The sequence below is a fragment of the Mustela lutreola genome, chromosome 1, assembly GCF_030435805.1.
Source record: "Mustela lutreola isolate mMusLut2 chromosome 1, mMusLut2.pri, whole genome shotgun sequence".
Taxonomy (NCBI): domain Eukaryota; kingdom Metazoa; phylum Chordata; class Mammalia; order Carnivora; family Mustelidae; genus Mustela; species Mustela lutreola.
Genome location: NC_081290.1, coordinates 262285308 through 262304202, shown reverse-complemented (window position 1 = coordinate 262304202; position 18895 = coordinate 262285308). Strand labels below are relative to the sequence as shown.

The 18895-nt window shown below is 37.5% G+C and overlaps 1 protein-coding gene across 2 annotated transcripts in view; it reads right to left on the bottom strand.

The window, feature by feature from the left end:
• PDHX (pyruvate dehydrogenase complex component X) overlaps positions 1–18895 on the bottom strand; it is an 82343-nt gene that overhangs the window by 20357 nt on the left and 43091 nt on the right. For both annotated transcript variants that reach the window (XM_059139581.1, XM_059139572.1), the window contains exons 5-7: positions 16543–16641; positions 7124–7304; positions 5412–5559 (exon numbers count right to left, since the gene is read on the bottom strand). In XM_059139581.1, the coding sequence (XP_058995564.1) occupies positions 5412–5559; positions 7124–7304; positions 16543–16641 (428 nt within the window). The remainder of the gene's footprint in view (positions 1–5411; positions 5560–7123; positions 7305–16542; positions 16642–18895) is intronic.

The window sequence follows — 18895 nt, the reverse complement described above, 5'->3', positions numbered from 1 at the left end:
TCTAACAGGCATTGGAAATCAAAAGAGTACAAAGGAGATTTTTTTTCAAGATCTTTTACTGTCAACTCTTTATTATGGAAATTTCCAAATAGTAAGGAGACTGTTGGTGACACGATTGAGAAGAATAGGAAGTAGTTTCTAAGGGAATATTAAATATTTTCATTTGCAAATCATTACAAAATATTGTAAACATACTTATCTAATGTTACATAACTATATAAGAAAGAAGATTGGAGACAAATAACGTGGGCTCTTTGGAGACCCCCTAGAAACTTCCTAGCTGCAAGGACATACCAAACTTGAACCATGAAAAGATACTAAATTAATCCATCTCTCCATTGAAATAGTACTGTTTCCTGCCTCATGAAAGGAAGAAACCAGAAAAATTATTCCCTTAACGATCTCTATACCATGACTAAGCAAGTATGCTTAAAGCTTGTAAGGGGAGCTTTTAGGATAAACTTTTTAAATATTGTTAATTTTCTGTGAGGCAAGCTTTCCATTCATTTCCTTTAACTTTTAAAATCTCTCAGGCTGTCTTCATATGAATTCTTCAAAGTCTGTATTTAAATTGAAATAATCAGTCCTGTTGTTACTTAAGATGTAGAAAGCCACAAGAGAATGTTTTTCCCACTCTAATAGAGTAGGGGGAAAAAGCAGGAGAAGTTACAAAATCGAAACTTCTTTTGAGTTTGTTAGGGAGTTGAGGTTACAAGACCAACAAGTGACTGAAAATCAAGGGTGATGATTCCCCTCTGAAGAAGGATAAACACATGTCAGAGTGCGGGAGTATGGGACAAAGCATGGAACAATGCCCATGAACAGATGGGGATATCAGCAGAGATGGAAACTCTAAAAAAACATTCAAATGGACAGTTAGGAGGAAAAAATACACAATTAAAGATAAATCATTTTTCGTTAGGCTTCACTGACTAAACATAGCTGAGAAAAGAGTCAGTGACATTGAAATTAGGTCAATGAAAATTATTCAAACAGAAACACAAAGGAAAAAAAAGGATGAACAAAAAAAAGAACAGGGAATCTAAGAGCTTTGGACAATTCAAACAGCTGAACATTTATAATCAAGAGTTCCAAAAAGAAAACACATGGAGCAGAACATACTGTAAAAACTAATGGCTCGGAGTTTTCCGAAATTAATGAAAGAGAACACATCAAAAATCCAAGAAGCTGAGAGAAACCCAAACAGGATAAACGCAGTTAGTTTGTTTGTTTGTTTGTTTTTGAGAGAGAGCGAGCACGGGCAAGCAAGTGCACAAGCCAGGGGGGAAGGGCAGAGGGAGAAGAGAGAATTCCAAGCAGACTCCCTGCTCAGTATACAGCTGAACCTGGGGTTTGATCTCAAGACACTGAGATCATGACCTGAGCTGAAATCAAGAGTCAGATGCTCAACCTACTGAGCCACCCAGGTGTCCCTCATTTTTAAAATTCTTTAAAACACAGCTAATTTGCTAAAGAAAAAAAAAAATCAAACATATATGCTGGTGCTTACACCATAGGCAGAAATAAAACATGATAATAAGAATACGAAGGGCAGAAGGAGGAAAATGTAATGTCCTGTTGTAAAGTTCTTACATTATACATGAAGGGATGTGATAAAAATGTGAAGGTAAATCATGATGAGTTAAAGAATTATATTGTAAACCTTAAGGAAACCACCACAAGAGAAAGAGAGAAAGTAAGATAGAATTAAAGTGGAATCAAAATTAAAAAATAACCAATCTAAAAAAAGGCAAGAAAATAGGAAAAAATTGGAAGAGATGGGACAAATAAAGACAAAGAACAAATGGTACAAAGGACAAAAGTACAAAGCGAAAGAAAGGATGAAATTATTAAATGAGAATGGTCTAAATATTTAATTAAAAGACAGTACAGGATTAGACAAAAAACAAAGAAAAATAATGTGTTATCTGCAAGGAGTCAATTTAAATATAAAGACACAGATAAGTTAGGAGTAAAAAGATGTAAGATATTAAAAACATTAAGCAAAGAAAATTGGAGTAATTGTAGCAAAACCAGATAAGAAAGGCTTTGGGGTAAAAAAAGATTACCCCAGGAGTGGACAGGGATATTCCATGACAGATCTATTCATCAGGAACACACCAAAACCCTAACGGTGTGATGTGCCTCCAAACAGATCTCCAAATGATGTAAAAACTGACAGTGCTCACAGGGGAATTACACAAATCCACTGGAGGTTTCAACACTCTTCTAAGAATTGATAGAACAGATAGGAAGTCAGTAAGGACATAAAAGACATGAATACCACTACCAGCCAACTTCACCTGACATTCAAAAAACACTCCTGAAAAGTAGAACACACTTTCTTTTCAGGGGCTCCTGGGTGACTCAGGAAGTTAGGCACTGACTCAATTTCAGCGCCGGTCATGATCTCAGGGTCATGAGTTCAAACTCCATGTTGGGCTTTGCACTCAGTGCACAGCCTGCTTCAGATTCTTTCTCTTTCTTGCTCTCTCTCCCTTTCCCTGTCTCCCTGCTTGTCCGTTCTCTCTCTCAAAATAAATAAAATCTTAAAAAAAAAAATAAAAGGTAGAGGGGCGCCTAGGTGGCTCAGTTGGTTAAGCATCTGCCTTTGGCTCAGGTCGTGATCCCAGGGTTCTGGGTTTGAGCCCCGAATAGGGCTCCCTGCTCCAGGGATCCCGCTTCTTGCTCTCCTTCTGCCCTTCTCCCTGACTCATGTTCTTTCCTGCTTTGCTCTGTTTTCTCTCTCTCAAATAAACAAATAAATAAATAATCTTAAAAATAAAAAGTAGAACACATTCTTTTCGACTACACATGAAACATTCATCAAGATAGACCATATTACGATTATAAAATCTCAAAAAATTTAAAAATATTTCAATCATAAATACAGTGTTCTCTAAGCAAAATGTAGCTAAGCAAGAAATCATAAAAGAAAGGCTGAAAAGTCCCCAAATATTTGGAAACTATACTTACACCTCTAAATGACTCATGGATCAAAAAAGATATCTCAAGGAAAAATGGCAAACATCTTGAACTGAATGAAAAGAAAAATAAAACACATCAAATTTTGTGGCATTCATCTAAAGTACTGCCAAGAGGGACCCTGAAAGCCTTATATGCTTATGTTAGGAATAAGGTTTATTATATTATATTGATCTCAGCTTTCCCCTTAAGAAACCAGAAAACAAAAGAGCAAATTAAACCGAAAGCAAACAGAAAAAAGTAATAAAGGTCAAGAGCAGAAATCAATGAGAAGAAAATTATAAAAATAGAGAAAGTTAATGAAATCAAATGCAGATTATTTGAAGAGATCAATAAAACTGAGCAATCTTCAGCCAGATTGATCAAGAAAGTAAGAAGACACAAATTACTAACATTGAAAACAAGGGCCTTACTTCAGATTATATAGACATTAGAAGTATAATAAGGTACTGTTATGAACAGCTTTATGCCAATACTGCAGACCCCCTTATTCATGGTTCTGCTTTCCACAGTTTCAGTCATCCATGGTCAACAGCAGCCCAGAAGCAGATGATCCTCCTGACTTACCACCAGATGGCCAGCAGTAGCCTACCGCTATGTCACAATGCCTACGACATTTACTTCATGTGATCTCATCACATGGGCACGTAATCTCACAGAATCATGAAAACAGTGAGTACAATACAGTATTTAGAGACGGAGAGACCACACTGACTTAACTTTTATTACAGCATTATCATTAAAATTGTTCTATTTTATTATTGTTGTTAATTTCTCACTGTGTCTAGCTTTTAAGTATGTAAACAGAGGAAGAACCAGAGTATATACAGGGTTTGTACCATCAGGGGTTGCAGGCCTCCACTGGGGATCCTGGACTGTACTCCCTGCAGATGAGCGGGGACTACTGTAAATTTCATTACTTAGATAACATAAACAAATTCCTTAGAAGACAAAAACTACTAAAGCTCATTCAAGAAGAAACAGATAACTTACACCTATTTTTAAAAATTCATATTTAAAAATCTCCCCACAAAAAAAATCACTGGCCTAGAGAGCTTCAATGGTGAATTCTACTGGGCAGTTAAAAAGGAAATAAACCAATGCTACCCAAACTCTTTCAGGAAATAAAAGAGAAGGGAACATTTCCCAATTCATTCTGCGAGACCTGGTAACAAATACAGGAAAAAAAAAATCTTTACGGGGTGCCTGGGTGGTCTGGTCATTAAGCATCTGCCTTCTGCTCTGGTCATGATCCCAGAGTCCTGGGATCAAGCCCCACATTAGGCTCCCTGCTCAGCAGGAAGCCAGCTTCTCCCTTTCCTACTCTCCCTGCTTGTGTTCCCTCTCTTGCTGTGTCTGTCAAATAAATTAAAAAAAAAAAAAAAATCTTAAAAAAAATTCTTTAAGAAAAGAAAACTACAGCTTTTCTCATGTACACAGATATAATGAATCTCAGCAAAATTTTATTTTTTTTAAAAGATTTTTATTTATTTATTTGACAGAGAGAAAGAGAGAAAGTGAGCACAGGCAGGGGGAGCAGGAGCAGGAGCAGGAGCAGCAGGCTCCCCACTGAGCCAGGAACCAACTAAGACACCCGGGTGCCCCAATTCTTAGCAAACGTTTAGAAAATGAGATCAAGAAATAGGTGAGAAAATTAGTGATTTTGGGGAATACAAGGTTAATTCAACATCTGGAAATTAACCAATATAACTGACCAAAATAACAGAGTGAAAAAGGAAAAGATTATTTCAAAAGATGCACAAAGTGAAAAAATTCAACATTCACTTACGCTTAAAATTCTCAGCAAATTAGGAATATAAATTTCCTCAACCTAAAATAAGGAATCTACAAAAACCTATAACTGACATTAAAGAATGAATGTTTTTCCTAAGATCAAGAACAAGGCAAAAAGTCTGCTTTCACCGTTGACATTCATTAATGTACCAGAGGTCTTAGTCAGTACAATAAACCAAGAAAATGAAATAAAAGCCATACCGATTGGAAAGAAAGAAAGAAAAAATTTGTATGTCTCCCAGCAACCTTAGTTTTAACTGACTGCTGGGAGGTACACTGCAAATTTCATAACCAGGAAGTTCACTTGGAAGAAGAAATAAAAAATTAAAACGTGTATAAAGCACAGGAATATCTTAAGGTCTATGTAAAATCTAAAGCATTCTTCAATCAGTTGGGATTTTATACTTTCTAAAATGTTAATAATTACTGCTTTGTTCAGATATCATACTAAAAGCATGATTTACTCAGTACTATGGAACCAGTTTGTTTCTCATAGGAAAAGTGAGCCAATTCTTTTCTCTAGCACTAAAATACACCCAGATGATGATACTGAAATAAAAAGTTATACAATGTACCTTTATAAAGTAAAGGATTTCATGTGTATTGTATTAAGTAAATGTAACTTTACTAACCTCTGACCAGACTTTGTCTAGCTTTTAAAACAGCTCCAAGGTCACAGTCAGCAGTAGCGTATGAATGAGGTACAGTACTCTTAGATTCAGTTAACCTCTTGGCAATAACTCTTCGAATATTGCTAGCAGGGATTTCAGTGAATGTGCCCTGCAAAGAAATTGCAATCTGTTCATTAAACCATAAATATGGAAATGGAAAAAACAAACTCCATAACTAAAATCTAGTCTCAGTGACTTAGCTTTCGGTAATAATTAACAATTACTATAGGAAAAGTACAAGTAAAAAATTCTTAGTATAAGGAGGAATATAAGAAATCCAAAGAGTTTTAATTTTATAGTACACAACTGTAGAAAATAGTATAATTCATGTTTTAGTTATAAATGGGTCATCTTATGTTACTATGTTTAAGATGATCAAAAAGAAATCTCCCAAGTCGTGAATAGTTCTCCCACGGGTGTCTGTGTGAAACAGAAACAGAGAGATAGATACACACTCATACCGCCTGTAAGCAGCTTCTGTTACAAATATCACTTCTTAATAAAACTCAAAGCATACAATAATTCAACAAACAGCAACAGACAATTCTTACTTACAAATGGCCTGCAGTAGAAAAAGGTAATTCAATATATTGGATAATCTGCCAAACCATTTCTTCTTTGGCTTGTTAATTTTAAAAGAAATTACATGAGTATCATATTTCCTAAAAATTCACAATATAAAGTATAGGTGAGATAATAAAATCTTCCTATAACTCTATACTGCAGCTTTTCTTCTCTGTTCCTTGAAGCTTTTACCAAAAGCAGGATGGACCTTAAACCACATGTGATCCCTTCCTTGACCTTCACGCCATTCTGGGACTAGATCAAAATCACCTCAGAGTAATAACTACGCAGCTGAAAATACACCTGATTTTCAAAACTAAACATTTTAGGTTGGCAGAGAACTTGTTCAAACAGAATATATGCTCTCTATATACCATAAAAATTTCAAAGTCAGGTTTATGTTCTTAATTTGAATAATCTACTTCTTAAAAATAGAAGATCTGATTACACATAAATGTTTTCTATGTGCTATCATGAATCATGAATTTACACTAAAGAATTTTGTTTCCCAAGAAATTTATACTGTTTGCAACTATTCTGAAATTTACTGGGATATACTTCCCCAGAAGAAAGAGGAGGATACATTTGTGTGTTTAGTTCCCAAGTGCCCATTCAGTTTTTCCACAAACCTGATTATCCTGCATTTCTTCTGAAGCAAATGACATGAAATATACTAAGAGAATGAGGTAAAAAGAGGCAAAAATGGAATATTTTGACAATAAAAAAGGGTTGTTACACTGCCTGTATCCGAAAAAGAATGTCTAGCAGTGCAGTCTCTAACAGTGAGACTATCCATTCTCTCAGTCAGAATCAAACAGCCACAGAAGAGGGCTAGTGGCAGCTACCCATTAATAGTGCCACACCCAAGAAAAGCTACATGAAAAGTATCATAATTACAGAACATACATATATAGCAATGAATTTGGAAGTCAGCAACATACAAACAAATCAAGTTTGCGAAAAACAAAACATCTGGAGTATTTCCTCTTTATCACTTTCAGGTACTAGTAAAATGGATTAGTAGAATCACTTGTTAAGAGATAGTAATGGCTCTTGTTTTCTTTCTCACTAAAGTCTGGAAAAAACTGAGTCTACTCAAATGGTATTACCGCTGCATTAGGTTGTCCAGGAGTTGACAGTGGTGGGATCATTGGCCGTGGATATGGTGGCGGTGGCGTGGCTGTGGCCTGTGAGGGTGGAGGCACTGTGGGAGTGGCTGGAGGGGTTGGGGTGGGCCTGGATTCAGTAATCTTGCCCGTTTCTTTCAACTGGACCAGTTTGAGAGCATCCCTTAAGATAAGAGATACAGAATCATGATTAGAAACAAGGAACAGAGTGTTTAGAAAGCAGAGATGAGCTGTGGAGAGAAGGTACTGAACTAGAGAGATGTCAAGGCCAAAATAATGCAAAATGAATGGCTTGAGTTAAGCAAGCAAATCTTATCTGGTCTACTGATTCATATTATTCACCCACTACAATATTTGGACATTTTCAAAAACCAAACAACCATTCAAATTTATCAAAGTACTGGGTGTAGGTATCTTTAAAAAGGAAATTAATCTTTTTTTTTGAGGGGGGCTATCATCTGATAGATGAACAATTCATAAACCATACTCTTGTTCTTTATACTGGTCAAATAACTTTCACATGGCATTTAGAAAACATCAAATTTATCACAACTTTATTAGGATATTTACTAAATTATTAGATTTTCTAGTGCAGATTGCCTTGTTTATAGCCAGGATATCACACCATTTTGAATTGCTCAATATGTTGTCAGCACCATCTAATGAAATAAACCTAACCCAGCGCATCATTCAGAATGAAAGGTAACTAAACTAGTAATAGACTTAACTTGCATTAAAGGTATCTTTGGTTTTTAAAGGGATTTAATTAGATTATTGTGTGTGTGTGTGTGTGAAGCTTTCAATCTATGCTAAGTTATAGTGGGTATGAAGTAATACATTCTCTTAAAATGGCTTTTACAAAAATTATAATATTTGACAATTCAAAAGAACCCTTTCCAAAAACAACATTTTACAGATTAAAAGTGTTTTTAATCTAAAAAAATTTTTAAAGGGTTTTACATAATCTAAAAACATCATGGTGACACAATTTAAAGGCCAATTACATTCCTTAACCTTCTCAAACACAGTTTAATTATTATTGTTTATCAAAAGAATTATGAGGGGGAAAACCTAGCAAGCTGGGCATATTTGAAATGACAATCAACCTCCCCTAAACAAAGCCTTTTACTTAATATCTTATGGCAACATGGTAGGCAGAATTCTGAGATGGACATGATTAGGGAGCAGGAGGCTGGCTGAGGACAAAGCAAAAGCTGGCACCTTGCACCCCCTCTCCATCCGCTCCCACTCCCCTTGGTAATGTGTGTGACATTCCTCAGGCACCCCTGACTGCCATAAACTAGAAACAAATAGTTAACTTGCAGAGATCACAATCCTGCAAGACAGGAGTCTCCCTCAGTTTACAAATGTCCTAGAGATCTACAAACAAATAAGTTACCTTATCAATAGCACAATTTCCAGAGGCAAATAACTCAGTTCCTCAAACCCTCCCCTCCATAAACAAAACTGAAGGAGGTTGAGGTAGAAGGGAATATAAATATAGTTAAATCTCTTCTAAACCTAAATCTCACTAACAAAGATGACTGATAGCAGGATTGTGACATCCCACCAAGAATCTCCCAACTATCTTGATGTTAATGGCTGGCCTAAAGACAACATTGACCAAGCTGCAAGGGCAAGGCCTCAGGTAGGCCTCCGATATCTTGGCACCTTGCAGGCCCTCCTTAGCATATGAAAACTCCTTTGAAACCTCCCTTCCCCTCACCTTTCCCCAACCGCAGGGTACAGAACCTGCCATCGCTCACAACCTGGGGCAGGAGTTCTTCCTGCCCACGGGTCCTGTCCCTGTGCTTTAATAAACCACCATTTTGCACCAAAGATGTCTCAAGAATTCTTTCTTGGTCATCGGCTCTGGACCTCAGCACACCCAACCTCACCTAGGTTCTAGAACTTTATCAGACAGCTCCAATATTTTTGTATATACAGAATTTTACCGGGTGTACACAGCCCACATAATCCCTTACGAGTATGATGGATAAGCTCCTGATTAGGTTACATTACAAGGCAAAGGTGATGGACTTTGTAGACATCATTAAGGTTCTCAATCAGATGGCATTAAGTTCACCAAAAAGCAAAAGGTAAAATTACCCCGGTGGGATCAGACATATCAGATAAGCCCTTTAAAAGAAACCAGGAATTCCTAGAAGAGACCTGAAGGGAGAAAGATTCTCCCGCTGGCGCTAGAGGAGCCTATGGGCATTTGTGAAGATAAGCACAGGGCAAGGACCTGAAGGCGGCCTCTAGGAGCTGGCACCAGTCCTTAACTAAGAGCCAACCAGGGGCCAGAGTGTGAAAGACTGGATTCTGATAGATAGACTGAGTTCTGATAGAACTGAATTCTACCAACAACCATGTGCCTAAAAGAAGTCTCCAATAGATGAGACCCTAGTCCTGGCCAAAACCTTGATTTCAGCCTTGTGACCAGGAGCTGAGAACCCAGCCATTCTGGTTCGCAATTTCTGACCTACAGAATTGTTAGATAATAAACGGGTGCTGTTTTAAGCTGGTATGTGTGTAGTAATTTGTTTTGCAGTAATAGAAAATTGACCCGGGCAGACATGTTTCAACTGGGAGGACATTATTAGAGGAATCCCCCCATGTGTACTCATACCATTTTTAGGAAGGAGAGTCCATGCTTTATACCTGGTCCAAAAAGGGGCACATGGAATTAACACTAAGTATGAACTAACTTGTTTCAAAATTAATAGCTGACATTTAACAAGAGAGGTCAGGTTGGCGAAGAACTCTTAAACGTTTTACCATCTTGGATCCCTAATAAGCATTGAAAGGGGAGTAAAAGTGAGAAAATAAGCCTCTATGCTTGTATTGTGCTTATGCATCTTACACGAGCCCTGTAAGGGAGGTATTATTACTCCCAATCCATTGGTGACTAAGTGGGCTCAGAGAGGTTAAATTCCAAGTATAAGTTAGAATTTCTCAAGCACCTACTCTACTCTAGGTGTGGAGGATAGAGGGTTTAAACAAGACACTATTCTGCAGAACAGTCTATATTAATCAGGCAAACAAACGACAGATAATGACACACTATGAAGAAAATAAAGCAGAATAACGACATGAATGACAGGTGAGAGGAGGGGTTCTTTGAAAATAGGATGGATGGTCAGGACCTGAGGATGTGGTATTTGTGTGGAATGATTTGAAGGAGGAAGCCACAAGAAGACCTAGGAAAGCATGTATCTAGACAGGGAAAATACAGTTGCTTCTAACAATAGAAGGCAGGCCAGTGTGGAAAGAGCAGTGCAGAAGGAGGAGAGGGTTAAAAGATGAAGCCAGGACTGGCATCAAACCCAGGTGTGGCCAACTCCAGAGCTTGTGCATTTTCTACTACTTTTCTCATACTTGTGCACACAGCATGCAAATATAAACCAAGGCAGAGTCAGATCAATTTTTTTTTTCTCACATGAACAGACTGGGATAGAATGCAGTACATCTAAGATTAACAGTTAAGTCTGAGATTGAGCAACAGAATGTGATCTACCTCATCTAAAGCCAAATGTAGGATCTCCTGACCATGGCCTCCAACCCATGACACAAAAATCAGCACAGGCGTAACTGGAGGCAGTGCTGGTTCTCGGAGCAGGTGCCACAACATGGTGATGGAAATGCAAAGAATAAGGGCAAGGCGGAGGTACGTGGCCTAGGAGGGAATGACCTTATGTACTGTTAAGGCTTTTGACAACTTTGGAAGTTAATTTTTAATTTACTCATATTTACAACCGAAAGCACCATTTTCCAGTTAATTATGATAATATTTACATGTAAAATAAATGGCTGCCAATAACATTTCTGGGGATTTATGCCATAAGCTAAAATCCTAGCCAGATAAACAAAAAAATGAGCAATGAGGGGCGACTGAGTGACTCAGTGAACTGAGCAACCAACTCTTGATTCCGGCTCAGGTCATGATCTCAGGGTGGTAGGATGGAGCCCCATGCTGGGTTCCGCGCTCAGCAGAGAGTCTGACTGACGATTCTCTCCCTCTGCCACCTCCCCACGTGCTTGCTTGAGCACTCTCTAAAATAAAATAAATAAATAAAATCCTTAAAAAATAAGCATTGATATATAAAAAATAAGCATTGATATATTCTGTTGATTCAGAAAAAAAATGCTTTCAACAAAGGGTATCTAGCTTTTAAGAGCTCTTACATGTCATAGCCTAACATTACTAGTCTCTTTCCATTATATAAGGTAATTAAATACATCTAACAAAACCTATTACTAATCTGGGTTTTAAATCAAATTAAAGTTTAGCATAAGAATGTCATGCCCAAAACACACCCATTTCTTTTTTTTTGTTAAGATTTATTTATTTATTTGACAGAGATCACAAGTAGGCAGAGCAGCAGGCAGCAAGAGAAGGGGAGGGAAGCAGGCTCCCTGCTGAGCAGAGAGCCCCATGTGGGGCTCGATCCCAGGACCCTGGGATCATGACCTGAGCTGAAGGCAGAGGCTTTAACCCACTGAGCCACAGAGGCGCCCTCCCCCAGCCCGCCCTATTTCTTTCTTTCTTTCTTACTTATTTATTTATTATTTATTTATTTATTTGACAGAGAGAGAGAGAGAGAGATCACAAGTAGGCAGAGAGGCAGGCAGAGAGAGAGAGGAGGAAGCAGGCTCCCTGCTGAGCAGAGAGCCCGATGAGGGACTCAATTCCAGGACCCTGAGATCATGACCCGAGCAGAAGGCAGCGGCTTAACCCACTGAGCCACCCAGGCGTCCACGCCCTATTTCTTTATATGGGGATCACCAGTTTACTCTCAGGCATGAGTTAAAAATAAACAAAAATAACAGTTGTCTGAATACGTCTATTTAAGAAAAGACTGCTCACACTAAACTGACACATTTTTATTTCACTAACAGCATAACTACTATTTACTATTTTGTCAAGAAATAGGCAATTTGGCTTCATTCTTGTAGTAATTAAGATTCCTGGGTATAAACGCTCTAAAGAATAAAAGTAAGGAGAAGTCAATAATCATAACCAAGTAAACAGGAAATCAATTCTGGCCACTGCTTCACAGTAAACTTTCATTGCTGATTTTACACTTACACACGTCATAAAGTATAAATATTCATTCATGTTTAGTAACAGCCAACAATTTAGTTTCTATAATGCAGAGAATGCTTTTAATGATTTCTGTCCATGAAATAATGAGTAAGAGTCTACATGAAGAATTGGGTGGGCACTGAAAGCTGTAAAAATTAGGAGGAAAACAAATAAACCACATACTTCTGCACAAAAGCAGAAGAAACCCTGGTAGTTCATTCAGGGTAGAACCTTTTCTACGAGGATCCTTAGAGAGTAATTCATTTGGGTGTGCTATGACTTAGTTTTAAAAAGAAACACCACTGCAAACATGCTACACACTTCCCTGTCACACCTATCAGAGCTTTTCATGCTATGATATAAACACAAACATTAGCTACAGCTATGACTTAAGACATAGATATACAAAAGAAACTAGGTTACAGGCAAAGATCTTAAATGTATTCTGTTTCTAACTGTGGACCTGCACTAGCTTTCCTAAAATAATCACATAAAAGGCAAAGTGAGGTCTGTATGCTTTTGTGCAACATACATTCTCAGCAATATGTTTCAGCAATATGTTTGCTCTGCTGCAACATTTAAAATAGCAACCCTAACACTGAATTTACTTCATAAACACAATAGATCAGAGGCACTTCCACAGGAGTTGGAACTGATTTTTTTAATTCTGCTTGCATTTTTAGTTGACAGTGGAAGGAGCAAAGACGTCCCTCCAAATTTCAAGAATTTGTGCTGAGGTATTTTGGGGGAAGCTTAGCCTGCAATTTTTCAGTCTTATCAGAAGATGGTATTTCTGTAGGTGACAGCAAGCCAAAGTATTTTCCCGAAGTCCACCTTAATATTAAACTTAAAACACAGGCATCTTTAGCAGTATACAAAGCAAAAATCCTAAATAATGCATGCCTTCAGGATCAACTTTTCTCATGAAATCTTTGGTAATGTGTCAGATTTTGAAGACCAAAGGCTGACTCTCTTCTGGTGCAGAGTTAAAGAATAAGGACAGGAAAGAAAACTGGAAGTTAGGAGGAGGAAGATGGCAAAAATATTAAAAATATAACTCTACTTTAATAGTGCTTCCTTTGGGTATACAGCAAGACAATACCATTTTGTTTTCCTTAATAAACATTACATTACTATTATAACTTCAATTCAGGTTTTTAAAAAAAGCGTTATTTGTTCGTCATAGATATATAGGAAACACGTGGCAAGAGAAGGGCGAAGGGAAGGAAGGGCTATTTCATTCCTCTGCTGTCACACCACTGCACTGCCTTCTAAAATATCACCTAATAACCGACTTCAAGATTTTTCTCGGATTATACCTTAACTTTTTATCCAGCTCCTAGATATCCTCCAACACAAGAAAAGTTGCCTTCTAAATGTTTACCTCCTGATTATTTCAATTATAACTACTGCTCTACTACCTATCAAACCTCCTCTCGACTCCCAAAATATCGCCTGCAAATAACCTTCACCTCACTGATCCTTATGCCTGTGGGCTTGTCCGCTCTGATGACAGGCTTCAGAGGTAACACATCACTCAATCCACCAAGACAAAGTTTCCCAAAGCCCTTACTTGCACTTATGGAGCCAAAATTTCATTATCCAGACCAGAATCCCAAATTCATTCCTTGATTTGCTGCTATCCTGGTCTAGGCTCCCCATCTGATCCTTTATGAAAGCTTCTGGATTCTGTCCTTACAACACTGTCTAGGTCAATAATCTCCCTTCTACTTCTTTGACCTACATTCAAGCATTTTTTATCTTTCACCTGAATTACTTTATAAGCCTATTAATTTATCTCCTAACCTCAAGGTTTTTTCTGCTCCATTGTTATCTTCTACAAATCCATGGAATTAATCCAAAGTACAGCTATGATTACTATGATTACTTTACCAAAGATTTCACCAAATCTTGATCAATGATTAATGAATTAAATACAGACTTTCGGTCCTATCCCTCAGAAATACAGGTAAGTCTATTTGGTTACAAAAAAAGTTGCTTTATCCCATTTTTATGGAAAGCTTACTAAAACACAGACGGGTAGATTAATAAAATCAAGGAACAAATAGGATGGATGTGGGAGAAAAACTAGGCTTAATTGGCTATGAAGATACTTAATTTTAACATTTTATGGCTAAGTGAAACTTTTTAACTCCTTTAAAACTTCACAGTCTTGGGGCACCTGGGTGGCTCAGTGGAATAAAGCCTCTGCCTTCAGCTCAGGTCATGATCCCAGGGTCCTGGGATTGAGCCCCGCATCGGGCTCTCTGCTCAGTGAGGAGCCTGCTTCCTCCTTTCTCCTCTCTCTCCGCCTGCCTCTCTGCCTACTTGTGATCTCTGTCTGTCAAATAAATAAATAAAATCTTAAAAAAAAAAAAAAGAAACTTCACAGTCTAGGATACTATTTTTCAGTCATGGGGCAGGACAGCTGATTTACGCTGCATGTAGTATGGCAGAACTCACGGTATGCATTTAAGAGAACCACATACACGTCTGATGAACATATCGATACAGCTGTAATACAGGTAAATGAGGCTACCTAAGAATCAAACCTGGATTGCTCACCATAAAAAAAATGCCCTGAAATAAACCAATGTTTTATTTTTCTTTTAAAATTATTTATTTATTTATTTGAAAGAGACAGAGAATGAGTATGAGTAGGGGTAAGGGGCAGAGGGAGAGGAAGCAGCAGGTTCCCCACTGAGCAGGAAGCACTATGCAATCCTGGATTCCATCTCAGGACCCCGAGATCATGACCTGAGCCGAAGGCAAACACTTAACCCACTGAGCCACCATGTAGGCACCCTAAATCAATGCCTTAATGAAGAGTAAAATAACCTAGTGGAAAAAAAAAATGTCCCTTGGTCCAGCACTGCCACTTTATTTCATAACCTTTCTCAACTTAAGAAATGTTATCTGATATTACTGATCACTTTTATCAATAGTAAATGGGGAATAAGCATACTGCTTTAAAATGTTAACTCAATTTGAGTTACTACCACCAATAGAAATGTAACAGAGAGGCACCTGGGTGGTACAGATGGTTAGGCATCCAACTCTTGGTTTCAGCTTAAGTCATGATCTCAGGGTGATGATCTCAGCGTCTCAGCGATCTCAGCATTGCTCTGGGTTCTACACTCCGTGCAGAGTCTGCTTAAGACTCTCTCTTCTTCTCCCTCTGCCCTCTCCTCACACTCTCTCTCTTTCTAAAATAACACACACCACTATAGCAATTTTACATCAATCATATGTCTAAAGGATTAATCTTTGTCTTCACCGCTAGACTAAGTTTCAATAGAGCAGGGACCATCTGCTCGCATACACTTTCTTTTTTTTTTTAAGATTTTATTTATTCATCTGACAGACAGAGATCACAAGTAGGCAGAGAGACAGGCAGCGAGAGATGAAGGGAAGCAGGCTCCCTGCTGAGCAGAGAGCCCCATGCAGGGCTTGATCCCAGAACCCTGGGATCATGACCTGAGCCGAAGGCAGAGGCCTTAACCCACTGAGCCACCCAGGCACCCCTGTTCTTATACACTCTTAAAAGAAACAAAATGTAAACAAATAGAAAAATATATCAGTATTCTTGAATAGGAAGACTCAGGATCATCAAGACATCAGTCCCTCCCCAAGTTAATTGTAAAATGTGATACAATCCCAATAAAAACACCATCATTCCCCTGTACCATCAGGGCAAATGAATTGTTTAAAATTCATTTGGGAAGATAATAAAATAAGAATAAACCAAGAAAAGTGGGTCTATTGAAAAAGAACAAGGAAACTATCAAATTTTAAACCTTACTATAAAGTATTTATAATTAAGAGTGTGGTACTGAACAAATCAGGTGAAACTCATGGACAGTGGAACTGAAAAAAAAATCCAAAAAGAGCCAACCAGATATGGAAATCACTTGGATCATACAAGTGACTAAAATCCAAACAGGTAAGAATGAAACTGTTTTTAAAAGTATATTTCCAGGTTTTAAAAATTTAAATGTGATTTAATCTTATTTCAAACAACCGTAAAATATAAAGTTTCATCACTCTGTACTCTATAATTTTCTGCATTTATCACTATTTCTAAGGATCTGGCTTAGTTACTGAATCAGAACCATTTTTCACTAATGTAATTATTCCAAAATAAGTCTTGTATAGAATACAAGTCTGCACTCACAAAAGCAATTGAAAATACAAAAGAACAGTGTACGTCCTTTTAAATCTTAACACTGAATAAGCTCTTCTTTAAATACTTCCAGAAAAAGATGATCATGATAACTAATGGCATTGGTTATTACAAAAAGCACAAACGTACTCTTTGGTGAATATCCCCCGAGGGCCAGTGGCTATCCCCTGGCTAGCATCCAGAGCATGTTTTTCCAGAATATTACGGGCAGCTGGACTTAAACGGAACCTAAGAAGAAAACGTGATGATTAAGAAAATCAATAAACACTCATAATTTGAACCAAATATACCTAAACATCAACAATTCTACTGATAATTAGAAAAGTAAAAATTTATAATAAAGTTAAAATTATTCCCATAGTCACAGGCAAATAAACTAATCCATACTAATTTGTTTATTTTACCACCCAAACATTTTCATACAAATTTAATTAGTTACTATTTCAAAATATTCTTTTAATAAGAGTATATATTCAAAAGGAGAGAGCTTCTATTTTAACTAATAACTTTTCACATGTCTCCTCATCAAACACATCAATAAGGAACTAACCACACTGCTCCTTCATTTTTTTGTGTGTGGTAAAATTTACAGAAAATTTACAATTTGCATACAATTGAGTGGCATTAAGTACAATTACCCTGTTGCGCAACCATCGCCATCATCCATCTCCAGAATTTTCATTCTCTCAAACTGAAACTCTGTACCTGGTAAACAGTAACTCCCCATTCCTGCCCTACCCCCCTGCACCAAGCAGCTGGCATTCTACTCTCTTTACTAATTTGACTAGTCTAGGTAACTCATAAAAGTGGAATCATACGGTATTTGTTCTTTTGTAATTGGCTTATTTTACTTTAATTTCTTTAAGATTCATCCACATCATCGTATGTTTGTCAGTATTTCCTTCCTTTTCAAAGCTGAGTAACATTAACATTCCATTCTATGTATATAGCACATTTTGGACACATGGGTTGTTCTCACCTTCTGGCCTCTGTGCATAAGGCTGCTTGCTATCCACGGCTGTACAATTATCAAAGTGAGTTCCTGCTTTCAATTCTTTTGAGTGTGTACCCAGAGAAGGAATTGCTGGGTCATATGGAATTCTATTCTTAGTTTTCTGAGGAACTGCTGTACTGTTTTCCAAGTGACTGCACCATTTCACACTCCCACCAACAGTGCACAAGGGTTCATCCTCTATATCCCCATCAACACACTATTACTATTTTTAACAGGAGCCAATCCAGTGAATGTGCAGTGGCAGCTCACTGTGACACTGAGTGGCAGTTCCCTCATGACTAGTGACACTGAGCACCTTTTTGCATGTTTATTGGCCATTCACGCATCTTCTTTGGACGAAATGTATATTTGAGTACTTTGCCTATTCTAATTGGGTTGTTAGTTTTGTGTTGCTGAATTTCATCACTCATGTATTTTTAAAAGTCATTATTATTTAAATGAAAGCATTTTTATTTCACATGTCAGGAGAGTAAGTGGCAAAAACTTATGTTGATTGTTAGACATGGAAAGAGATACACCAAATAGTGACACAACTACTAAGTATCTACTTTTCAGGTAAGATGTTTAGATAAAGCAGCAAATACAAAAGACTATACAGTCAGATAAAGAAAATGAGTTAAAGGGGCTAAGTCCTGAACTTTATAACCAAGAAATGGAGAACAAATGTTGTGCTTGCTGTATTTCAGAGAAATAGCTCTCGGTGATATGGGCTCACTGCTATCAGTCTTCAGATTTTTAAAAAGAAACTGAAATTTTAGATTTCTTAATGTAAGATTAACTACAACCAATTCAAAAATTTATTAAAAAAAAAAAATCACTGTGTGGGACAACACTGCATAGTTCACAGGTCTGAGGAGGTTTTTTTGTTTGTTTGTTTTGTTTTGTTTTGTTTTAAGTAGGCTCCACACTGGATGGGGCTTCAATGCAGGAGGCCTGAACTCACGACCCTGGCACCAAAACCTGAACTGAGATCAAGAGCCTGATGCTTAACGACTGAGCCACCCAGGTGCCCTAGGTCTGCTGCTTTTTCTATACTACGGGGCTGCACATTAAGTCTCTAGTGATGGATCTTCCAGAATGATGGAGGACATGCCATGATCTCTGCCTAAGGAGAAGAGCAGTTAAGTACCTCCATGACTCTACCTTCTGATTTCCATGGTAAATGAAAGAGAAAATAAAGGGAAGTTAAAGCAACACAGCGAGAAATGCTGTGGGGAGGGGGATGGAAATTTACAACTCAGCACTTCAAAATCACTGACAAAAACTGACACTGGTAATGTAAGGAAAAACATTTTAAAATGCTGAAGGATCTGTGTTTTAAGTTCAAAAGCGGTACTTAAGAGGACCTTTCTTAAGAACTTTTTCTTATAAAGAAAAAGTAATCTTGTACAGAGAATATTAAATAAATGAACCTGTTAAAATTTTCCAAATCCATCAATTAAAGCTATGTAAGGCTGAAGTGAAATG